The sequence below is a fragment of the Acanthochromis polyacanthus genome, chromosome 6 (assembly GCF_021347895.1).
Source record: "Acanthochromis polyacanthus isolate Apoly-LR-REF ecotype Palm Island chromosome 6, KAUST_Apoly_ChrSc, whole genome shotgun sequence".
In the NCBI taxonomy this organism is placed as follows: Eukaryota; Metazoa; Chordata; class Actinopteri; family Pomacentridae; genus Acanthochromis; species Acanthochromis polyacanthus.
The window spans coordinates 34,830,038-34,851,835 of NC_067118.1; the positions used below are offsets into that span (position 1 = coordinate 34,830,038).

General features: G+C 42.1%; 1 protein-coding gene across 1 annotated transcript; it reads left to right on the plus strand.

Annotated features, from left to right (window-relative positions):
* Positions 1 to 257: 257 nt before the first annotated feature.
* On the plus strand, positions 258 to 13,798 carry wnt5a (wingless-type MMTV integration site family, member 5a). Its single transcript, XM_022204078.2, has 5 exons — positions 258 to 2,405; positions 5,234 to 5,382; positions 7,913 to 8,160; positions 10,974 to 11,266; positions 11,875 to 13,798. Exons 2-5 carry the CDS (start codon positions 5,246 to 5,248, stop codon positions 12,331 to 12,333), a joined length of 1,137 nt encoding a protein of 378 aa, XP_022059770.1. The 5' UTR covers positions 258 to 2,405; positions 5,234 to 5,245; the 3' UTR covers positions 12,334 to 13,798.
* The last annotated feature ends 8,000 nt before the right edge of the window (positions 13,799 to 21,798 follow it).

The window sequence follows — 21,798 nt, forward strand, 5'->3', positions numbered from 1 at the left end:
AATTTGAGCGCAAGAACGAGTATTTTCACAAGATTAAAGTTTCACCGCCGCTAATGGCAACTACAACAATAGACTCTTGCACTGCCCAAGAAAGAATTCTTCCCCCAGTTTTCATGGTCTACCAATTCTCTCTCTCTCTCTCTCTCTCTCTCTCATAAACTCAGCCAGATGTTGCCCAGTTTTCTTTCCTAGGGGAACGTGGGGTGGGGGTGACGGAGGAGGGACGGGGAGGAGTGAGGCATGGTGGTGGTGCTGGTGGGGGTCAGAAATGTGGCTGAGCATGTTTTAAGTGTTCTTTGACACAGCCACAGCCTCTTCAGCATCCACCATGGGTAACATTAGCTGGGAACAGAACTCTTCAGGTTTTTGCAGGCGCTTCACACACACATGAATAGTTTTGATAATGTACGCTTGAAAAAAAGCCTTTTCTGGCTAAGTTTTCACTAATCAAGCATCAACAATTTGGACAGTTTCTCCTCACCGTAAGACACATGGCACAGGGGGTTTGAAACAGCCTTTTTGCATACAATTGTGATTTATTTTGATCTGCACTGTGATTTAAATGATACGTTTTAAAACCCAGCTTTCAACCAAAAGAGAGATTACACCTGGAACTTGTCAGAGAGCTGAAAAAAAAGGTCAGAAAGTGGAGCATGCCAGAATCCAAATGAACCATTCGTGGTTACAAGTAACAGTCCTGTAAGGGGTTGATTAAGACAACAAGATTAGCATTAACATCTCCTCCATTTTCATTAATAATCAGGTGACTGCCTCATCCAATTAATTTTGCATTGTTTTGCTCACATTCTGTTCATCTGTTTCCTCAGTCTAGATGGCATGCTTTTCAGTGGCTGGGAAATCCGATGTGACACAGGTGAAACAACTACTCTGACACTCAGAATTGGACTGAAATATCGAGCTTGTAAAGCCGACAGATTCCTGGAGCATGTTTTTTGAGATAATGCACCATAAAATAATAATTACCGTAATGCTCGGAAGCCTCCAGGTGATGAGAGCAGCCTGTGTAAGCACCAATATGGACCTGCTTGTCTCCAATCTACTGAGTGGTAACTCGATCTGCTTCCAGTGAAATTTTCTTTAACTCTGCTCTGGTATGGATAGGGTAATAGCCTCGGGTGCTTTATAAGTTTATTTTGGGTAATAGAGACGCTTGTTTTGTTACAGCCTGTTCCGCCCTACTCTCTCTCTCTTCCCTCTCTCCCTCTTTCTTCACAATTTTACCTACGCCGAAATTCCTGGCTTGTTGAAAGTTGGGGACTGGAAGGAGAAAAAAGCAGGGATTTGAGGGTGGAGCGCATGCGCAATGTGGAGGTTTTTTTTTTGCTCCGCGCATCCATGCTGCAGTGTGGTAGACTGAGAGAGGAGGCGACTGAAGCAGGTGAGAGAGAGAGAAAGAGAGAGAGGAGAGGAAGGGGGGGAAAGGAGAGAGGGAGGAAGACTTTTTCTGCACTTCGACACGGGCAGACACACACACGGTGTGGGAGGACGACGTACTCGGAGCCTCAGCAAAGCCGCTGTTGTTCACACGCTGCGCTCTTTTCCTCCCCCTGCCCTGGCACCCTGCACGCTCGCCAAGCCGCACTGTTTGGAGATAGTTCGCTCGGAAAGTTTTTTTTCCCCCTTTGGAGCATACTCTCTGGAACCGATTGTTGTCCTTTTTTATTATTTATTTTTGTGAGGCGGATGACTCTCTTTGTGTGTGCGCGCTCGTGAAGAAGTTTTGAGGAATTGTCACAGAATGGAAGGCAAATTGACAAGTCGTTTGTGGCGAGGATCACCTTGTGGATCTTTCCGCAGGTAAAACGCGCTGTGACACCTGAGCGGCTGGATCTAAAGTGCAGGATTTTTTGTATACATATGTATATGTTTGTTTGTTTTTTTTACACGTTTAGATTTATTATTATTTTTTACTTGGCTAGTTGGTTTAAAAGCAGGCCGCTTTCAATTAAAAGCCAATCGACCAAATATCCGACGTTTCCGCTGTGGGGGTTGCCTTTAGATGCTTTTATTTGGTAACTGTCGCGCACTGAATCTTTAAAGGAATCGACTTGTTTCCTCGTATTGACTTTTAGATATTTTATAAATCCCGCTGCTTTCCACCAGACCTATAAGCTGTGCAGCGCACGGAGCGCTTTCACTGATTTTGTGTTTGGGAGGGAGACGTCCGTGTTCACCAAACACCCCCCAAAAAAGACCCGAAGAACTCTCAGCTTTAGAGTTTTGTTCACCCCAACCAAGCACTTTCCGAGAGATCCGGATCAAAACGACGAGACTTGAGTGCAGCGGAAAAGGAAATCTTAAATCCACCTGGCCTGCACTGGGATTATTGGTTTGATATCATCTGCAGAGAGTGGATTACAACTGCTAACGGGCTGTGCTCCCTGGTGAGTAGCCTATAGGTCTCATGGATGACTCATTTTTCCGTGCAACCACAGTTTATCTTTAAAAGAGTGGATAATGTGTGTTTCAGTGGGACATTGTTGGACTATAATGCTGGTTGTAAGATGTGGGTAAAGGTTCTTGACAGATGTGATGTGTGAATCATGCTGACCCCCACACCTCCCCACTCCACTTATATGACCGATATGTCAGTGTCCTGCTTTGCAGATAATTAATTTGCAAAAAAAAGTCCATTAAAAAGCATAAGAATTATTTGTAAAAATCCACTTTTATATTCCATTGTTATCTGGGCCTGTTTAAAGTCAGGCACTGTTCTTTGTGCTGCCTCTCCTCATCAAATCCTTGTACCTGGCTCCCTCTCCTGGTTTTTGTAAACATCAGGACAGGCAAAGTGAAGACACTCATCATTTTGAGCTGTTAAATGCAAACAATGTTTCACTCATTACTGGGTTTCCATACAGTTTGGGAAAATGTGGATTTTATTCTTCAAATTCCTCACTTTTCCCACTCCATAGCTCCCCACAACGTCTAATTCATACACAATATCAACTGGCTTACAGAAACATGTCACACTGTAAATACAGTCACTTCAAAACAGCTCACTAATTAATGATAAGTTGCCATAATTTTACATTCTCAGAATAATAGCTTCCATTCACATTTTCACAATAATTTGTTGCGAAAACTTTTGAAATGCTTTACCCAAATGTTCCAACAGGAGAAGACTACAACATAGAAAATATATAGGCCCTAATGTGAACAAAAGCTGAAATACTTCCACACACTTTCTAATTGTAAATAAGACCAAAAAAAATCTCAATATGCTGCTTTTTTTTACACTCCAGGTTTAATGTCGATGCAGTCCGACATGGGCCTTAAAATAGCCTCTTAAATGATCCACAGCCAAAGGTGTGTCTGGCGGTTTATCATCTTGACGACTGTATTGTAATTGTTCTCTTCCTGAATCTGTTCACTTGGATGGCACTTTCAATGACAAATTCTACAGCCCAGTCATCAGTCATCCAACTAAGTCTTATGATTATTCGCATCGGGTCAAATCGTTTCCAGGGGTCACGGAGCGCAGGATTTACGCAGCTTTTACGCACGGAGTGTCGAATGCTCGACTTTTAAAATTATGATAACACAAACGAAATAATATTATCATTGAAGCAGTGAGGGGATGTTTCGTCTCTGCTGACACTGGAAATAATAAAAAATAAATCTTCAATAAAAGGTACGTCTCTTGTTTGGAGCTTTAAACGCATAATTGCTGTTTTGTACTCTGACCGGCTGAAACTCGGTTGTGTAATATCCACTAAATGCGCACAACTGTGGCCCCATTTCTGTTCGTTTTAATTTAAATATGCAGAATGACGCCTATTAATCACGTGTGACACCCCGCTGTTCAGTTACTCCCGATGAAGTGTCCAGTTAAAATAGAAATAAAAAGTAATTGCAGAACCAAATTATCTGTAAATAAAAAAATATATTTTCAATTCCGGTTCTTTTCGGTCGTAGCAACTGTAGAAACTAATCTAAGATCAGTGTGAAACCGCCGCCCTGTGTGGATTATTACTTTAATTTCTGGGGAAGAACTACAACGAACATAACGTAACCACACCGACTATTAATAAGGCTGCGCGTAAACTGAAAGCACATGCTCGTGCTGTGTGCTGGCGTGTGTGCGTGTGCGCGCAGGGTGAGTGATGGTGATCTTGGCCTTGTCTTTAATGAGTTTTAGGCAGGCCCGGGTCTCCACGACTCAACCCTGGAAAATAACGCAGCGTGACAAATTAGAGCTGCTCTCAGTCCCAAAATTCACACACGACCCAACAGGAAGACTGGCACATCGGTTCAACTCCAAATTTGGAGGGCAATTATTGTAAGTCATTTTCTGCTTAAATGGCAGCCTATCCTGTGCAGTTGTCTGTAGTTAAGTGATTTTTTCCCCCCCCGTCTCTTTTTAAAATTCCTTGTAGTTTTTCGTTGCGCAAAAACTCTGCAAATTATGAGCAGGCCATCATCCGCTGACGTGGCTTCTGCATTCAGTTAATCTGCATAAAAAAATTAAGCTGAATGGAATTATACGATCTTTATTGCACGTTTAATTGATGCACATATCACAATTACTAAATAGGCAAAAAATTAAAAGTCTTAATAGTTTATGCATTTTGCATAAATATTCTCGTTAAGTCCTTTGAAAATTAATTCGTGAAAACCGATTTCTATACCCATTATATTTCCAAATTTGTGTTTTTTGTTATTTGCACGATTAAACAGAATTCTTCCCTGTTCAGAAATCCTATCAAGGATTAAATGTAAAGTTATTTGATTCTAAATTGTCAGATTTTCTTTTATTTTTCTTGTTAGACTTTTTTTTTGCGTTAAAATACAATCAAAATAAAATAAAATACATACACACTCTCTCTTATACTCTCTGACAAGTCCTTTGTCAGTCTCTCTGCCGCTGTGGATCTGTTTCTCTGACTACAGTGAAATGTGAGGAATGTGTCTAGCCGGGGCTTCATTGTCGTGTCTTCTCTGACTTCACGTCTATCAGTCTTATGTGATTCACACTCAGACCTGTTGCCAAACTGCGTGAGCACCGATGGCCTCGGGGCTTTCATCACACACACAGCTTTGTCAGTTTGCATGTAAATGACATGTGTAGATATGCAGGAGTACATCTGAAACACATATTTTGGCATCTCGGATATCTGTTGTCTGTGTCTTTTCTGTATTATGTACAACAAAACTGTGTGTGAGCAACATGCAGGCAAACTGACGTGCATCCTGTTCTGTTCTCCCTCAGATCGGTGGCAGTATGAACCTGGGGCTGGGCTGTGTGTGTCGGCCGGTTAGCTGGCCCTTTGGCAGCCTGTTGGACTCCAGACACTGTGTCTTTGCCCTCACACTCCTCACACTCCTCATGCAGGTGGTGGTGGAGGCCAACTCGTGGTGGTATGCATTCATTTTCTCTCCATATGTATAGAATTTCTGTGTGTATCTTAATTTGTTCACAGTGAGCCTGTAATGTGTTTACTTGTCATCTGGCAAGTGGAGATTGTCAGCTTTCAAAAGGCATTTCCTTGTCTTTTCTCTCATACACGAGTCACATTTGTAAATGGAATAACAGAGCCCTGAAAAGGCATGAAAAAAAGCCATGGACTCGGGGTTGATGCTGATAATTTAAAAAAGGGCAATATTTTTTTTTTATTTGTATGTTTGTACTTTACACAGTTTCAGTCAGTTTGAGCCTTGTGTGTACGTGTTTGCTAAATAAGCCTCCTCAGCTTCAGTTGCGCCACATATGGAGTAGTAGAACATGCTGACTGTGGCACATTAGCTTTTCAGGAAGACCTTTTTCTCCCTTATTTTCTTCCTTCACTTATTGCCAAACCAAAATTATGAATATTATAGAAAACATAGAATGCTGTGGTTTATGAGTTGGCGTCCAAATATGTGCAAACACGAACACTTTCTGTGTGTGTGTGTGTGTGTGTGTGTGTGTGTGTGTGTGTGTGTGTGTGTGTGTGTGTGTGTGTGTGTGTGTGTGTGTGTGTGTGTGTGTGTGTGTGTGTGTGTGTGTGTGTGTGTGTGTGTGTGTGTGTGTGTGTGTGTGTGTGTGTGTGTGTGTGTGTGTGTGTGTGTGTGTGTTTGTCTGTATGTACACACATGCCCTGCTGCTATTTGGAGAAAAGTCTATATTTATGCATGTTGCACTTAAACACACAGATTACTTCTGATGGAGGGGGTTTGCCGTTTACCAAGTACCTCAGACGCGCCACTTAAAGCAAATCACAACTCTTAACATCCGGTAGCTGTTTATGCTTTTTTGTCTAATTGTGCACTTAGTGAATAATTGCGTAAAATGCTTCTCTTTTTGTGTACAAATAATTGCATCCCAACAAGAGTACTTGCTCTTGAACTTGGGACACTGAAACCCAAAGTTCCAGTGTAAAGATTTTTATTTACTTCATATGTTCAGATCAAAGCAAGTGATGACATCTTGTGGTGATGGTAAAAAATTTTATTAAGTAATAATGTGAAGAATTCCAAGAGTATTTGTACAGATAAACATATTTTAATGGGTTTAGCTCAGCAAGCTGCTACATTAAAGTTCAAATAATGAGTCGGATTACAGATCCTTTGGAAAGCTGAGTACGGTGCGCAAACTTTGTGTGTCTTTTAGTTTCCTCTTTGAGAGGACACACAGGTGTGAATGATTTAGCGTGTCGGAGGAGTGGGCCTGCCGACTGCATGCGTGTGTGAGGCTGAGTGTCTGCCTGCATGTGTGTTTGCAGACAATGTGGATGTCAGGGTTGTGTTTTTTTTTAATGTCTTATGTGTGCATGTCTGTGTATATGTTGTCTGTGTACTCAGTCTGTGTTCCCTCGCTGCTGAGTTTCCTCAGTCGATCAGGTTACACTGGGGGCTAATTGTCTCTCTCTTGGGGCTCAGGGATGGGCTGCTCTAATTGTCCTGTGGCCTGGAACCAGATGCTCTTACTAGTGTTCCTCTTTCCTTGTGTTTCAGCTGTGTTTGTTCCTTTCTCTTCTAGACCATTTTCATTTCTCTTGCAAAATTGAACAGAGCAGTTAGATTAAATGAGAAATTTTTCACCTTTGTAGCACTGTAAAACAGGGGGCAACGCTTCTAGTTATCAGCTCAAAGTGTTGAGTTTGTGTGAGGAATGGTTCGTCATAAAATGCACGTCATAAAACACGTCAGAAATCTGTCTTTTCCACCTGGCTTTGCTTGTAGTCAGCTGCATGCTCTGCTTTAAGACCGTGCTTCCCAACCTGGGGTCGGAACTCGGGGAACTCCAAGGATTTACACGACAAATCTTAAAGCTTGTGAGTTAAGGTCAGAAAGAAGGAAAAACATTTCTGAAACACTAAATTACGTATATGTTTTATCACTTATCTTCACCTCAAATCTCATCTTTTTGCCAAAAGAGTTTTTGCCTCCTAAGGCCTTCAAAATGATTAATATGAAACCATCTAAAATTAAAAGTTTGTAAGCTGCTCATAGCTCATAGGCATACAGCATGCAACCTGTGGTAAGGAAATGTGATCAGGCATTAGTTGGATATTAGAGGTTAGAAGTAAAAAGTAATATGTTTGTCTCATGTTTGCTTTATTTTCTGCTTTGCATTCTTGTAATACGTTTTCCATATTTTCCTTTCCCACTCCCTGACTGTTCTTTTTTCCTTTTGTCCACACTTCATTTCCTGTATGTTCTTGGCACTAAATGACACATGACTTTTCAGCCCAGTGCCATTAAAAGATAAGAGTGTACAGAGTTTTGCTCCCTCCAGTAACTAACTGCACCTCATTTCAAGTATTAGCATGACTTCATCAACAATGGGGAGGAACCAATCAAGTGAAATCAGCAGCTGATTGTGACTTTATGACTTTGAAAACTTGCCTACATTTGTTTTGATTCTCACATGAGTGAAAACATTGCATTTTGTGTCCCTTTCATCCAGGTCTCTGGCCATGAACCCTTTACTGATCCCTGAGGCCTACATCATCGGTGCACAGCCTCTGTGCAGCCAGCTGGTGGGCCTGTCACAGGGCCAGAAGAAACTATGCCAGCTCTACCAGGACCACATGCAGTACATCGGTGAAGGTGCCAAGACGGGCATCAGAGAGTGTCAGTACCAGTTCAGACACCGGCGCTGGAACTGCAGCACAGTGGACAACTCCTCCGTTTTTGGACGCGTCATGCAAATAGGTAAGAAATGGGTAAATGATATAACAAGTGGCATTTATATTAAGAAACATAAACACGATGACACAGGTGGTTAATATAGATACAACCACAGATGTGTATTCACAAACATCACCAGACGGACATTTCCCGTACATATTCACCAGGGTTATTTAGAATCTGTACATTTCTGTTCGTTATTCTCTTTCTCTGACTGACTGACCCTCTTTTTTGTGTGTTTGTGAGACATGTGTGTGTGTGTGTGTGTGTATGTGTGTGAAATGTATGAGGCTGCTGATTCTCAGCAGCTGTGTGGAGGGAATAGTTGGTGGGTGAGGTTGCTGGATAAATCACATGTGGCTTTGGCCTGCTAAACCTGCCCCCGACATGGAGCAGGAGGGAGGCAGAGAATCTGCTTTTCCCCTGATGAATGGGAGACAATCTAACACACACATGCACACAGACACACACTCTGGACTGTAGTTGCCCTGTATTTACAAGTAATGGGAGTGCAGTGAGTGTGTGGACCGATATATCACCTTGTCAGAGATTACAGTGTCTCTGTGTACGTGCAGTGTATTGAAAGTTCAAGAGCCTCACAAGCCTTCCCTAAAAGAGAATCCCATTCTTAGAGCCCATAATTTAACATAGTTTCTTCTCGTTTTATTTGCATGTTTGCCTTCACCTTGAGAGCGAATGTGAAAGTCGTTTACTGTGTATTCATCATCTCTAGGTAAATTCTAATGAGTACAATGTCAGTGTGGTGATGGGACTTCTTGGTAGCAAAACCTAAATGTACCATATTTAGTACATCTGACAACAGTCTGAGCTTGTGGTGTGCACATTTTCAGAATCTTTCAAATTCCCTTTGAGGATATCTTGTTCTTATTTCTAATTTCTAAAAGGTCAATTTATCCAAATTAAAGTTAAATAAATAAACAAAACATGAGATGAGTTATTCATTCTGAGATTTATTTTCTCTCCCCAGCGCAATTAATGGAAATAATTCCGAAATGAATTTAACTTCTGATGCTCACAGCTTTAAAAAAAATACCATTTATTGCACTCAACAGCAATTGTCTTTCCAGAAATGATGTCCTCATTACTCAGAATAATCTGCCAAACACACTGTCAACAGCTTTCTTGGTGACTTTTCTTCTTTTTTTTCCAGTGAAACCTGATCAAACCGAAGTTTGCACATGAATACAGAGTAAACAGGACATTGTTTTTGGAAAGAGAGGCTGTCTGTGAATGTTTAAATATAATGTTGTGAGCACCAAAAATTACATTTCCTTTGCTTGCATGTAGTGACAGAAATCTCGGAGGCAAATATCCCAAAACACTGCACAGACTGAAACTATCTGGATGGACAGATACCACTTGGGTTTTTGTGCTTTTGTTTAGTCACACCAACTATTTAATGCGCTGTACTTGTGTATGTACCATGTGTGCATCTACACTATTCCTGGCGATTCAGCCTTTCTGTGTCTCTGGCGCTGCCGACTCCCTCTCCACAGATCAGTCTTCATAGAAATCTCATCAGCAGTCGTTCTGCCATTCCTCTTCTCCCTCCCCAACAGTGATTCCATCTCGGTCCACCCTGGGCCAAGTAAACATGTCCTCCCCTCTACGGTTGTCCATATGAAAGTCTGTCTTACTCTCTGTCTGCTGGCTTAGGACACTGCTGGTGATTTAAAAGCTGAACTCCAGGGGGTGGTGGCGTGGCTGGGTTGAGAATCTCCCCTGCCTGCCTCGGCTAGCTCCAGGGTGGGGTACGTTAGAAGTGAGGCAGCAGTGTGGGAGATGACAGTTTGTCTGTCTGCAGGTCCACTATTAGGCCGATATCCTCAGGCTGGATTAAAAGTTGCTCTGAACTAATAAATCCCCTGCTCTCTCTGATCAGTTCTGCTCCTGCCAAACTTTCCCACCTGGACATCTTTCAGACTTTCCAAAAGTTTTCTTTATACATCTTTTTTCCTGCATTGTCTTTTTCTGCCTTTATGTGTATGTGTGTGTGTGTGTCTACTTTTCCATTTTGTCTCTCTCAACTTATCGTTTCACCCGACTTTTCTTTTGTTTCCCTCATCTCCTTTTCTCCGTCCATCTGTTATTGTCATTATAGCACACTCTCTAAAGGTTTGGCCCAGCAGGTATATGAGCTGTGCATTTTTATTGTACAGCAGCACTCGTCTTCAGTGTCAACAAGCAGCCCCGTAGCTTAGTCGTCTGTTTCTTCTTTAGCTGCTTATCTCCTCGTCTTGGATTTCTCCTCTTGTCTGTGGCTTCGTGGAGTGACAACAAAAACTGCCTATGTGCATTTTTTTGTGCGTGTTTTCTTTAAGCCTCCCAAACTTTTGTCTCTATAGAGGAAATGTTGAGGGTAGAACCAGTGGGAGTTAATGAGCAGTGGCTCCAGAATCACTCAGTCATGACAGATAAAGTAAAAGAGCCGCTGTCACTTTCAATTTGGGTGAAGTGGCAGCTGCTTGTTAGGAAGGATCCCCGTCACTGGAGGGCGCTGTCTTCTCTCTGGCCGGAGCCCAACAACAGCAAACCAGATTACGCTGTTGAACATGTTGGTGATGATGAGCCTGCAGCACTTGACTGAAGTGCTCTGCAATCTTAAGTGTATGTTGAATGCTGTCATATGACATCACATCTCATACCACCGTGCACATTCTTAAAGCGAAATGACAGTGAGACATATTCAATATGAAATAAACACACATGCTCAGCTTACGAAAAAATGGAAGCACTGGGCGAATATGCCAAGCGATAAAACAGCCGCCTTTTATTGTGTCAAATGTGACATAGCGCTCGTGTTTGTGTTTCTGCAGGCAGTCGAGAAACCGCATTCACTTATGCCATCAGCGCAGCAGGGGTGGTGAACGCGGTGAGCCGTGCCTGCAGAGAAGGGGAGCTTTCCAGCTGTGGGTGCAGTCGTGCCGCTCGCCCCAAAGATCTTCCCCGAGACTGGCTGTGGGGCGGCTGTGGAGACAACCTCAACTATGGCTACAGGTTCTCCAAGGAGTTCGTGGACGCACGAGAGAGGGAGAAAAGCTATCCTAAAGGCACATATGAGAGTGCACGGCTGCTGATGAATCTCCACAATAACGAGGCAGGAAGGAGGGTAAGACACCCAAGTTGTATATGCACACACGCGCACACACACACAGAGATCAGACAGGAAACAAAAAGACACAGACTGCAGGCTCCTAAATGAGACCAACCAGTGGTAGAAAGAGTGCAAAAGGGGATTTGGAAGTGAGACAATCCAGGTCAGTCAGACAGGTCTCCACTGATCATCTGTGTTACAGCTCCATCTGCTCTCCCCTCTGAGGCTTTGATCTGTTGGGAGATGGAGTCATTGGAGACAGCACTGGGGTTTCTTTTCCTTTCCAAACATCTTGAAACCACCTCAAAGGAAATGTAATGCCAGATATCTGTTGCCAGGCTGTACTCTTTCAAGTAGGACAAATGAGTGGACAACATTTGATTTCATGCGCCACTGCAGACATGGACAGGATCATTCTGTCCTCTACAGCAAAGTGGCGCCTTATGAGATCATGAGCAGCACATTATGCAAATATTTACACAGACAGGACAATTTTGCAATGCGAAACATGTGTCACTTGGGCACGGTATTGTTTCTGCAGTTTTCCAGAGAAGGCTAATCCCTTTTGCAAATTCTTCATCTCTTTATTAAACCGTCTATTTCATTTCTCTCTTCTCTTTAAGACGGTGTCAGACCTTGCCCACGTGTCCTGCAAGTGCCACGGGGTGTCGGGCTCCTGCAGCCTGAAGACCTGCTGGCTGCAGCTGGCTGACTTCCGCAAGGTGGGCGACGCGCTGAAGGAAAAGTACGACAGCGCGGCGGCCATGAAACTCAACGCGCGTGGAAAGCTGGTGCAGATGCACAGCAAGTTCAACGCTCCCACGAGCCACGACCTGGTGTACATTGAGTCCAGTCCAGACTACTGCTTGAAGAACCAAAGCACGGGCTCCCTGGGCACAGTGGGGCGCCTTTGCAACAAGACCTCGGAGGGCATGGATGGGTGTGAGCTGATGTGCTGCGGCAGAGGTTACGACCAGTACAAGGCCCAAATAGTGGAGCGGTGCCACTGTAAGTTCCACTGGTGCTGCTACGTCAAGTGCAAGCGGTGCACCAAAATTGTAGACCAGTTCGTCTGCAAGTGAGAAGAGGAATGCTGCCTGTGTGTGTTTGCTTGCAGACGATGGGCATACATCTGTGTGTATTCATGAGCAGATGAGCAACGGAGCTGAACACAGAGAGAGAGAATGGAAGAAAGAAACTATATAAATTATATTTATAGAGTTAAACAATTATGCCATTGCAAAAAGACAGACTTGTTTTTTGTCAAAAAATCTTATGTCTTCAGAAACTGAGAGTATTCTTAAATATTTATTTTGAGATTGTCAATGTTTTATTTTGGCCATGTCATCACCAGCCAATTTTTAAACCCCTCAAGTGCCTAAAACCGCTTGGAAATCTTCCCCTGCCCCACCCTCACCCTCTCTCTCTCTCACTTTTTTTTTTTAAAGTTCTACAAAAGATCATTTCCTTGTCAGATGGGTCACACTGATCATGAAATTGGACTGTCTTCTGTTTTCTAACGAGTGACATTTGATATTAGTTCCATAGTTGACTCAGAGGTTCTGATTTGTTGTTGGAGGATGACTGTGTTGAGAGGAGAACGCCTGCGTGCTGTAGCGTATGGATGTGTTTTCATGGGCCCGGCCCCAGACCAGTCTTCACGTCCTTACTGAAGTCTAGCTCTCCCTCCTCACCACATGTACAGTAAGGAACACTGTTGGTTTGTACGAGTCTTTGAAGTACAATGGGTACAATAAGAGGGTTATTTTGGGGATTGGGCCCTTTATTAAGCTGTCCCAGAAGCCTTAGAGTTCCCCAGGTGCTGCAACAAGCCCTCCACCATTATGCACTTTGATACAGAGGCTTAAACCTGTCTGTATGTGTCTGTTCAGCTGTTATCAATATATCAATATTATAGCCTACATTTTTTTCCTCCATATTAATTCAGAGTATCCATTTAACATTATTCTACAATACTTAACATGGTTTGAATATATATGGGCAATGTTGTGGTTACAGTGGTGAAATATTCTGTGCTCTGTGTATATAGTATTTCTATCCAACCAATCAGTAAACTGTATTTATTTTCTTTAACCAGATCGTCCTTTTAAGCTTAAAAACATCATCTCCATAACAGGTCAATATTTAGTCAGACATCCCAGAGTTTCACGGTCACTTTTGGAAAATTTTTCTCCTCACCAATGCGGCTCTTCACTGTTTTTGTAAAAGGGAAATGCACCTTATTGTTTTGAGACAAATCCTTTCTTCTCACTTGTGTTTAGCTGTACTGTTACACGCATTCTTATCACAGATGTTCCGATGTCACCACAAATGTTCCAGTACCACTCAGTTAACTGTAACTCACTATCCCTGTGATGATTCTCAATAGAAAAAAACTATTTCTAACAATCCAACTATGTATATTTATAAGCTTCTCTATGAATTTGAGGTTTGTTAAACTTAATGTGTTATAGCTGATATTTTGTTACTTTTTACAAATTGGCTCAATGCTCTACTTTGTTTCAATAAACATCTAATGTAAAACAAGCAGAGAAGTATTTACTGACAGTATTTATTCAAGTTGTTTGTGCGCATACATGACGGAATAAGTTTCTTTTTCAAATGTGTGTGCCCTTTAACCAGATTTATCTGCCGATCACATTTAATAAGCTCTATTACTTTTCTTGTTAATCTGAGTGCATTTCGATGCATTAGCATTCCTTTATTCAGTATGAGCTTCACCCCATGGGCAGTTTTTGTGACAGACAATCAAACCCACATTGGATGACAGCTGTTTTAGGCGTGTAGTGCACAAAGACAAGAAGATTTTGCTTGAGAGCTTTGGAAGATGGCCTGAAGATTAGGTGTCTCTCAGGGGGATGGTTGAGGTTGTATTATAAGTGCTCCTCAACGATCCAGTGACAGTGGATCAGTTAATGGAATGATTAATCATATTTTGTCAGGAGAGCAAGAAGAGGGGGATTTTCGACGTGGGGAAATTGGGTTGTCTGGAAGACGACTGGGCCTTGTCAGAGACTGCTGGTGCTCCGGAGGAGATGCAGAAAACAGGAGAGAAGATTGGGTAATGAGAAATGGGAGATTACATGAGAGCTGAATGAGAGGGAAGTAATGAGGCGAGGGGGCTGAGAGAAGAGAGCCGCGAGGGAGAGGAGCAGAGAGAAAGCGCTTTAAGGAAAGTGGAGCCGAAGGACTACTATTACAGTGTAAACGCTCCTGACACTGACTAATATTTACACTCGAAAAATGATACTGACTTTAGGAGCACGTCCCGTATGTGACCCTGTCAGTTAGCCGTGTGTGTGTGTGTGTCTGTGTCCCATTTGCACAAAGTCCACTACATCATGACAAGTGTTTACATTTTTTTTATTGGTGCCATTAAGCAAAAGCAATGGAGGGAGAGATGCAAGGTTAGCATGTCGGGAGACAGACTTAAAAAAATGACTCAAAGAAGATCAAACCGAGCCAGAGGTTTTCCATATTTTAACCTTCTGTCAGCAGCTAGGTTTATAAGGATATGAAATCACCCTTCAACTTTGGATTTCTTATGTACATGAAGGTCAGGTTGTCCTGGACGAGGCTCCCTCAGAATGAGTGACTGACTTCATACCAGCAGGACTTTTCTAACTGTAGCATAAACAGAAATCCAGGTGCGCGGCTGGCTGATACAGCAGGCAGAGGAAACCTGAAACCCACAGGTGCACAGGTATGACTTAACTGACACACAGATACTTTCAAATGTTCAAACAAAATGCTTCGACGTCTAATCTTGGCAGTCCTTTCTCAGCCTTCCCGCTTCTGTGCTTTGACAGCTAATGTGGGTGCATGCATAAACATTTGCACACACAATCAAACTTTCATTGCAAGAGCACTTTGTTGCTTCCCATCATGTATTTACAGTAGGTGATGTAGACATCTGCAGCAGATTCATCTATAGTCAATTTCGTATTGCTCTCATATTTTTTCCTTTTTTTTCCTCAGAAGAAAACACATGTTTACAGATATATTTTTTCCCCACAAAAGGAATATTGGCGGTTTTATATTTAATGATGCTGAAACAGACAGATAACTCATGCATTCTTTTTCTGCGTTAAAGGCTCAGTTGCACCAGTGTGCGTGCGTGTGGGTTTTAGTATTCATGCAAAGGTGATAATTATGATGATGAAGAGAACTGGCTGGATACAAACTGAGGTTCTCCCAGCTTATCGAGTGGTTTCCCTCTATTCTTCTTCCACTGCATTAAAATTCCGCGGAGGTTCTTCAGGATGATTACGTGACAAGTTGTGTTTTGCTAAGACAAAGCAGCTGCTTGATGTAAGGCAAACTCCCTCTGCTCAAGCCAGATCTGCTGACCACAACTTTGTAGATTCCTAAATAGCCTATTTTGTTGATCCTGTTCCTGTGGTGGAGAAGGCTGAACAAATGTTCTTATATAGCTACTATACACCATACCGGGCTGCACATATTGATGTAATACATTTACACCACATTTTACCATCTGTGAAACAAAACCTCAGCTTGAACTCTAGCCTGTCCCCCCCCTTCCTTTTTTTGCCATGCTACTTCTGGTAGTCTGGTGAATTCAGAAGTAGGCTATGCGAGTCTCATTCATATCACTGTATAAAATCATGACTCAAACTGCAATTCACAACACCTACAATTCACAAAAAATGCACACATACTTCAAATGCTCTAAAGCCTCGGACCCCCCCCAAAAAAAAAAAAAAAAAAAAAAAACACGTGCTGTCAGTTGAACTATCTGGCAAAGCTCATCTCTGTAGCTTGTTCCATTTCCTGGTTTTTGCTGTAAAACAACAACCAGGCCAAAATAGGAGCACTCCGCAGAACTGTATTTAGAGCTATTTGAGACTGTGGTTGTGTGTTTTAGAGAAAGAGGGCAGGGCACCGCTGTGACGTCGCAAACAGTCTGCACTGGATCAGAGAGACAAGTCGGTGCCACAGAGTTACCGGCTCCCCCCTCACCCCCTGCTCTTACTGCCAGTTCTATCCTCGTGTGCCCCCAGAAACCGCTTGTACCACAAGTTGCTTCAACGGGGCAGAACTCTGGCTGAAAATAGAAAGGTTGTGCACAGAGGTCACAGTTTCTCAATGTGCATGACTGAGGTTTTTGTGCGCGTACACATGAGCGTTGAGAGAAATTTAGGGTGAAGGAGGAGCAATCATTATCAGTTCAGTATTACAGGTGACTTTATCTTATATCCAGTTAGGAATTATTCTCATGTCTTATAATCATGACTATTAGAGCTTGTAAGTACAGAAGCAGAATAATAGAAGACATCCCAGGATCTAATTGCGATTGGAAAGGTAGACATAGCAGAATAGCTGTTTGTGTATGTGTGTGTGTGTGTGTGTGTGTGTGTGTGTGTGTGTGAGCAGCACTCAAGTAGTAAAGTACACTGCAGCTCATCTCGTTTTATTGCTCACAGATGTGGAAACATATTCACCTTCATATGACAGTAAAGGATTACAATATGTTATTCTGCCTGAAATGTCATGCAGAATAACCACTTTACCAAATGAAGTTTTTTTTTTTCCTTTATAGAAGCGCTTCAACTGATTTTACAGAACTTTCATGAGAAAGCTAAATAGTTTTTCACTCTGACATTTGATCTGCTGTTCTCATATATGCAGTGCGCTGTGTTTCTGTACAGCTCTGCTCTGCTCTCACACAGCTCCATTTTTTGAGTCATACACTTTCCCTGTCACTGCATCTTTGCGTTATGGCTTCCTCTCAGAGCGCACGCAGTATATTAGGCGATGTTTACAAGCTAGCCTAAAACAAACTTCCTTGTTTATGGTTTGCAATGGGATCTTCTCTTTTTTTGTTTACTTTGTGGGGATGATGATGACGATGTGTATGTGTGCGCAGCATTACCCCACAGGGAGCTGAGTGCCAGGTCAAAGCCAGTAGCTGAGTGATTCTGTCAGCCTGCTAAGCCTTTGTGGATTACTCTAAAGTGGGCCCCTGGGGTTGCTCCGACATCACTTTGCAGCTCTGCCCAGTTATGGTTAAAGTGTAGCTCGGGAGTTATTGAGCTTCCTTTTCCCATCTTCGTCCCAACTGTTTTGTGCTAACTTTACATCTACATCTAACACGTCTCTTCAGACAACTTAGAAGATATGAATGAACAGACTAAAGAAATATGTGCTATATGACAGAAAACAGTTGAAAAAAACCCCACAGATGTTTGCAACAATGCCAGAGGAAATATTAAAAAGTTAGGGACGCTACAAGATAAATACTACTTGATTTTGATCTACATGAGAATATTATCTTTTGTGCAACCAGAATATATCCTTTCATAATGCCTTTATTTTAAATGCATTATGAAATTTGAATTCATGAACTTTACCCTCACTGTGAAAATTTTGTAAAGACATACCAAGAAAATGCATCCCTCTTGGATACTGGCACGCAAAACCACATTCTACCAATTTCTGCTAAATTCAAGTCCTACAGTGCTGCAGGAGGAGTGAAATATATCACAGAAACAGTGACTGATGTTCCCTTTTTCTGACATATGAAGTCATCTGTCCATGCATATATTAATAAAGCATATCAGTTAAATCTTGAGGCTGAGGTTTAAGAAGGATCTTGGTGGGTCCTTGGCCAACGGTAGCAATCAGTCAATTGTAAGGCAGTTCTGACACTTTTACCCGCCCACCCAGATTCTTAAAAAGAATAGAATACCAATAAAAACAATAATACGTCTTTCTAACTGCCATGGACATGGAGTTGATTAAACAGCATGAGAAAATAAAATATGAATTTTAAATGCTATGAAGTCCTAGAATTATAATGGTAGGTGTGTAGTCGTGGACATGCGAGTTTTTCAGTGCATGATGGGGAAAGTCTGACAATCCAACTGGATTGAAACACCAAGACGCACACACTGCCCCAAGATTTGTCAAAGCAAAATAAGAAACAGACAAACACAATCACTTGCTGTGTTGAAAACAAGCACAGTAAATGGTTCATGTTATTGCTCCAAACGAGCGTGCAGGCTCAGTCATGCTATTGTGAAACAGAGAGAACTGTGTCGCTGCCAATTCATTTATTAACTAACAACATTGCAAAAAAATGTCCCCCACGCAGGTCACACAGGATGCACTTGGACGGAGAACTAGAGAAGAATCGACGCACACACTCATCATAACTTTTACCATGGCAGAAAAAATGTAATAGACCACAGAAAGACATATTTTCCAGCAGCTTTGGCCATCTCTTTAGCTGATGACTGACACCTGGGCTAGTTAGCGCCCTCATTAAAAAGCACTTAATGAAATAAGGTGTTTAAACAGGGACTTCACACTGAGGTCTTTGTGGTTAATGAATCAACACGTCGCAGACGGAAAAATGGAATAGTTGGATCTGCAGGTAAAGTCCCGCTAGATCCAATAAACCTAACACCTTTTAAAGGTGAATATCCGTCTGTAGGGCCTGTGTCTACTTGTGGAATATTCACATTTCCTATTTTCTTAGAGGGGGGCTCGGAAAGGCCACCTTCTTCCCACATATTGTATGTCATGTTTATTTGTCTGATATTGAAAGGACCAAAGCTTTTCTAAAGTGTTGCTGTTACGTTTTAGCAGTAATTACTAAACTAATAAACACTGGAAGGGGAGATTATACATTTTTTACCTATGATGATAGTTTGTTTTTCAGATTATCGAAAGAGGAACTGAGCTGATGAGGAATTAATCAGACTTGGTGGATCCAGTAGCCGCCTAGCCTTACTGACCTCAGAGAAAGATGGATACGCTTTCTCATCACTGCTAATTGCTTCAGTTTAATGAGCTGACAGAGGGCCCACTGAGGAACATTCCTTTTAATATAGAGCAGAAAGAAAAAAAACTAACACATACATGATAAAGGAAAAGTGAGATAGACAGGGACCAGAATTAAGACAAAGCAAAAAAAATCTGCCAGAGATATGAGGTGACGCTGCAGTCCAGCGCTTTGGTAAAATCATTTCCTCTCCTAACAGCATCGGGGTCAGACAACGGTTAGCAAAACTATGGCTCTGATTAGATCGACATACCACAATTTTCCCCTTCACATTTCATATCACATTCACTGTCAATCAACACATGTATGCTTATCAGTGTTTGTTGTTTTTGAAGCATGAATGTAGTTTTATAGTCAAGCAAAATAGTTTGCAACGAATATTGCACAATCTGTTGTTTGTGATTTGTGTAGTTGTGGTGTGAATGAGGGCAAAAATGGGAGGTTTCTGTACATGTGTGCCTGCATGTAGTTATGTGTTATGAGAAAAAGAGTGAGAAGGAGAGACGGGTTATCCTGTCCATGCAGACGAGTGTTGGCACACCAGTTTAAAACACGACATAATTCAACAATTCATTGCTTTTTCTTGCTTTTCCCCAGTGTAATCAATCTTTCAGGCCTCGAATGCCATAAAACGCTATATTTCAGTCTTCAACATGATGAAAATCTGACAAATTATAGCTCAGCATGTGGAGCAATAAAATATGTGTATTGCAATGTTAATTAGGTAGAGTTCTATAAAGTCTCCAAATCAAACAATTAGGCACACTTAATCATATTAGAATACAAAATATTTCAAGCGTTAATTTAATTTATAACTAGAAGCATATGCAATGGAAACTTCAATAAAAAATCCAAAGCCTGGACACTTCTACTGCTGGTGTGTGCATGTGTGTGTGCGCACATTCTCAACACTTGTGGTAGTCCACTGACCCGCTCAGTGTGCTGTGTAACTCCTGTGCAGTGGGGCCACCCTTCTTCAGCCATTTGGTTATCCAGCTCACATCAAAGCTGATGGAAGGCTGGCCCGTGGCCCAGCACCATGACAGACTGGCGGGAAGCCCGGAACTCGAGCCCCTGGCTTGAGGCCTACAGGCCTGGGGCTGGAGGTTGACAGGGCCCAGCTATGAGCGCCTGATGAATGGGTTCTGGCACTGGGCTGGTGATGTGTGTGAGTTTGTGTACACGCGCACACACAAAAGTCAGGCTTTCAGGGAAAGGTTATGATTGGCTGCAGTGTCAGGCAGAATGAGAGGACCAGCTTTAGGTCTTCTTACACCCAGAAATTTGGTTCCCCAGGGTCTCCGACTCGCAGACAAATGCAGAAATGTGTGCAAACACATACCACACGACAGTGCACATCGTTATACATGAAGTTCTCCTGAGCCTTCCTCCTAGATGGAAAACATTATTCATTACTGACACAGAGAATAATAATGTGCTTTTGAATCCAGAAAGCTCATATACTTTGACTTGAATTCATATAGTCTGAGTTGAGTTCAGAGCTTAGAGAAAGGCCAGTTATCTCAATTAGAGGAAATACATAACTTGTTTTCACTTGGAATTGGCATCCGTTTCCCCTCTGGCTCATATGTCGAAATGGATGCTAATTTCACAGCAAACAGGATGAAACAGAAAATGTGAATGACATAGAAACCATGTTGCATTTTTTCATTTTATATGAATCTGATGTAGTGTATTGTCCCCTAAAGCACATTCAGTTAAGACATAAACTCAATGTGGCACTAATCCTATTCTCCCTTTGATTATTAATATGTATGTTTCTAATAGTATGCAAAGGAAAATGTAATGATGTCAACTATGAGCATAAGGAAAAGGATACAAATCTGAAAGTGTGTCTGTCTGACTTTGGAGTAAAGTTTAGGGGACAACTCAAAATGGAAAGTTCCTGACAACAAAGTTCAAATACACAACATGGACAAAATATATTCAGCCCTGCAGCAGAACAGGGGAATATCTGGTGCCAATATTTTCCTCACTGTCTCTCTTCTCCTTACAGCCCCTCACTTTTTACCCTGTATGTACTTGACTGTCATACAATCTCTATCTCGCTTCTCCCTCCTCTGGCTCTCTCAAACGTTCTTTTGGATGTCAACAAAGAGAAATATGGTTTCCTGTTTATAGAGAAGACAGCCAGAAACAAAAGTGAGAACAGTGCTCAGTCCGCAAACAATACATGGCACTGGTTTCATCATGTCTTGCGATGGGATGACAGCCTCATACATGTGCGATTCTTTTACAAGGGGCTACATCAGTTGAAACAGTGTTAAAGCTGTCACTGTCTATGAAAGCTACGCGTGTGTTTGAAGTGCTCTGATTCCCAGCCAGTCTCCAGTTTAGCCCTTTAGCTCATCACTCGTGCTGTGGTTCCTAATGACTGTTGGAGCACCACATTGTTCCTTCTGCCTAGGAAAACAAGCTAAGACTAACTAAGACAGTGTGTTAACCTGATGCATAGTGCTGTCTGCCATAAGCCCTGAGGCTAGGCTAATGAGACAGAATTAGATTATAAAGGTACCCTGCTGAGCCACCTCTTTCTTTACCGCTTGGATGGGATCACATGAAATGGCGAGAACCCAAAACACACATACTACAAATTGTTTGAAAATTAACCAAACTCTTCTCTTCAGAAGGGGGAACCCTAGAATATCCCAGGTGTTACAGATTGACCATACAAGGACTGAGTTTTCTTCTGTACACT

Bases quoted from the DNA above. Each gene is read 5' to 3' on its own strand.
- wnt5a (XM_022204078.2), top strand. From the start codon at position 5,246: ATGAACCTGGGGCTGGGCTGTGTGTGTCGGCCGGTTAGCTGGCCCTTT. The intron at 8,161-10,973 runs GTAAGAAATGGG...GTGTTTCTGCAG, and splicing joins TGGACGCGTCATGCAAATAG to GCAGTCGAGAAACCGCATTC. The intron at 11,267-11,874 runs GTAAGACACCCA...CTTCTCTTTAAG, and splicing joins ATAACGAGGCAGGAAGGAGG to ACGGTGTCAGACCTTGCCCA.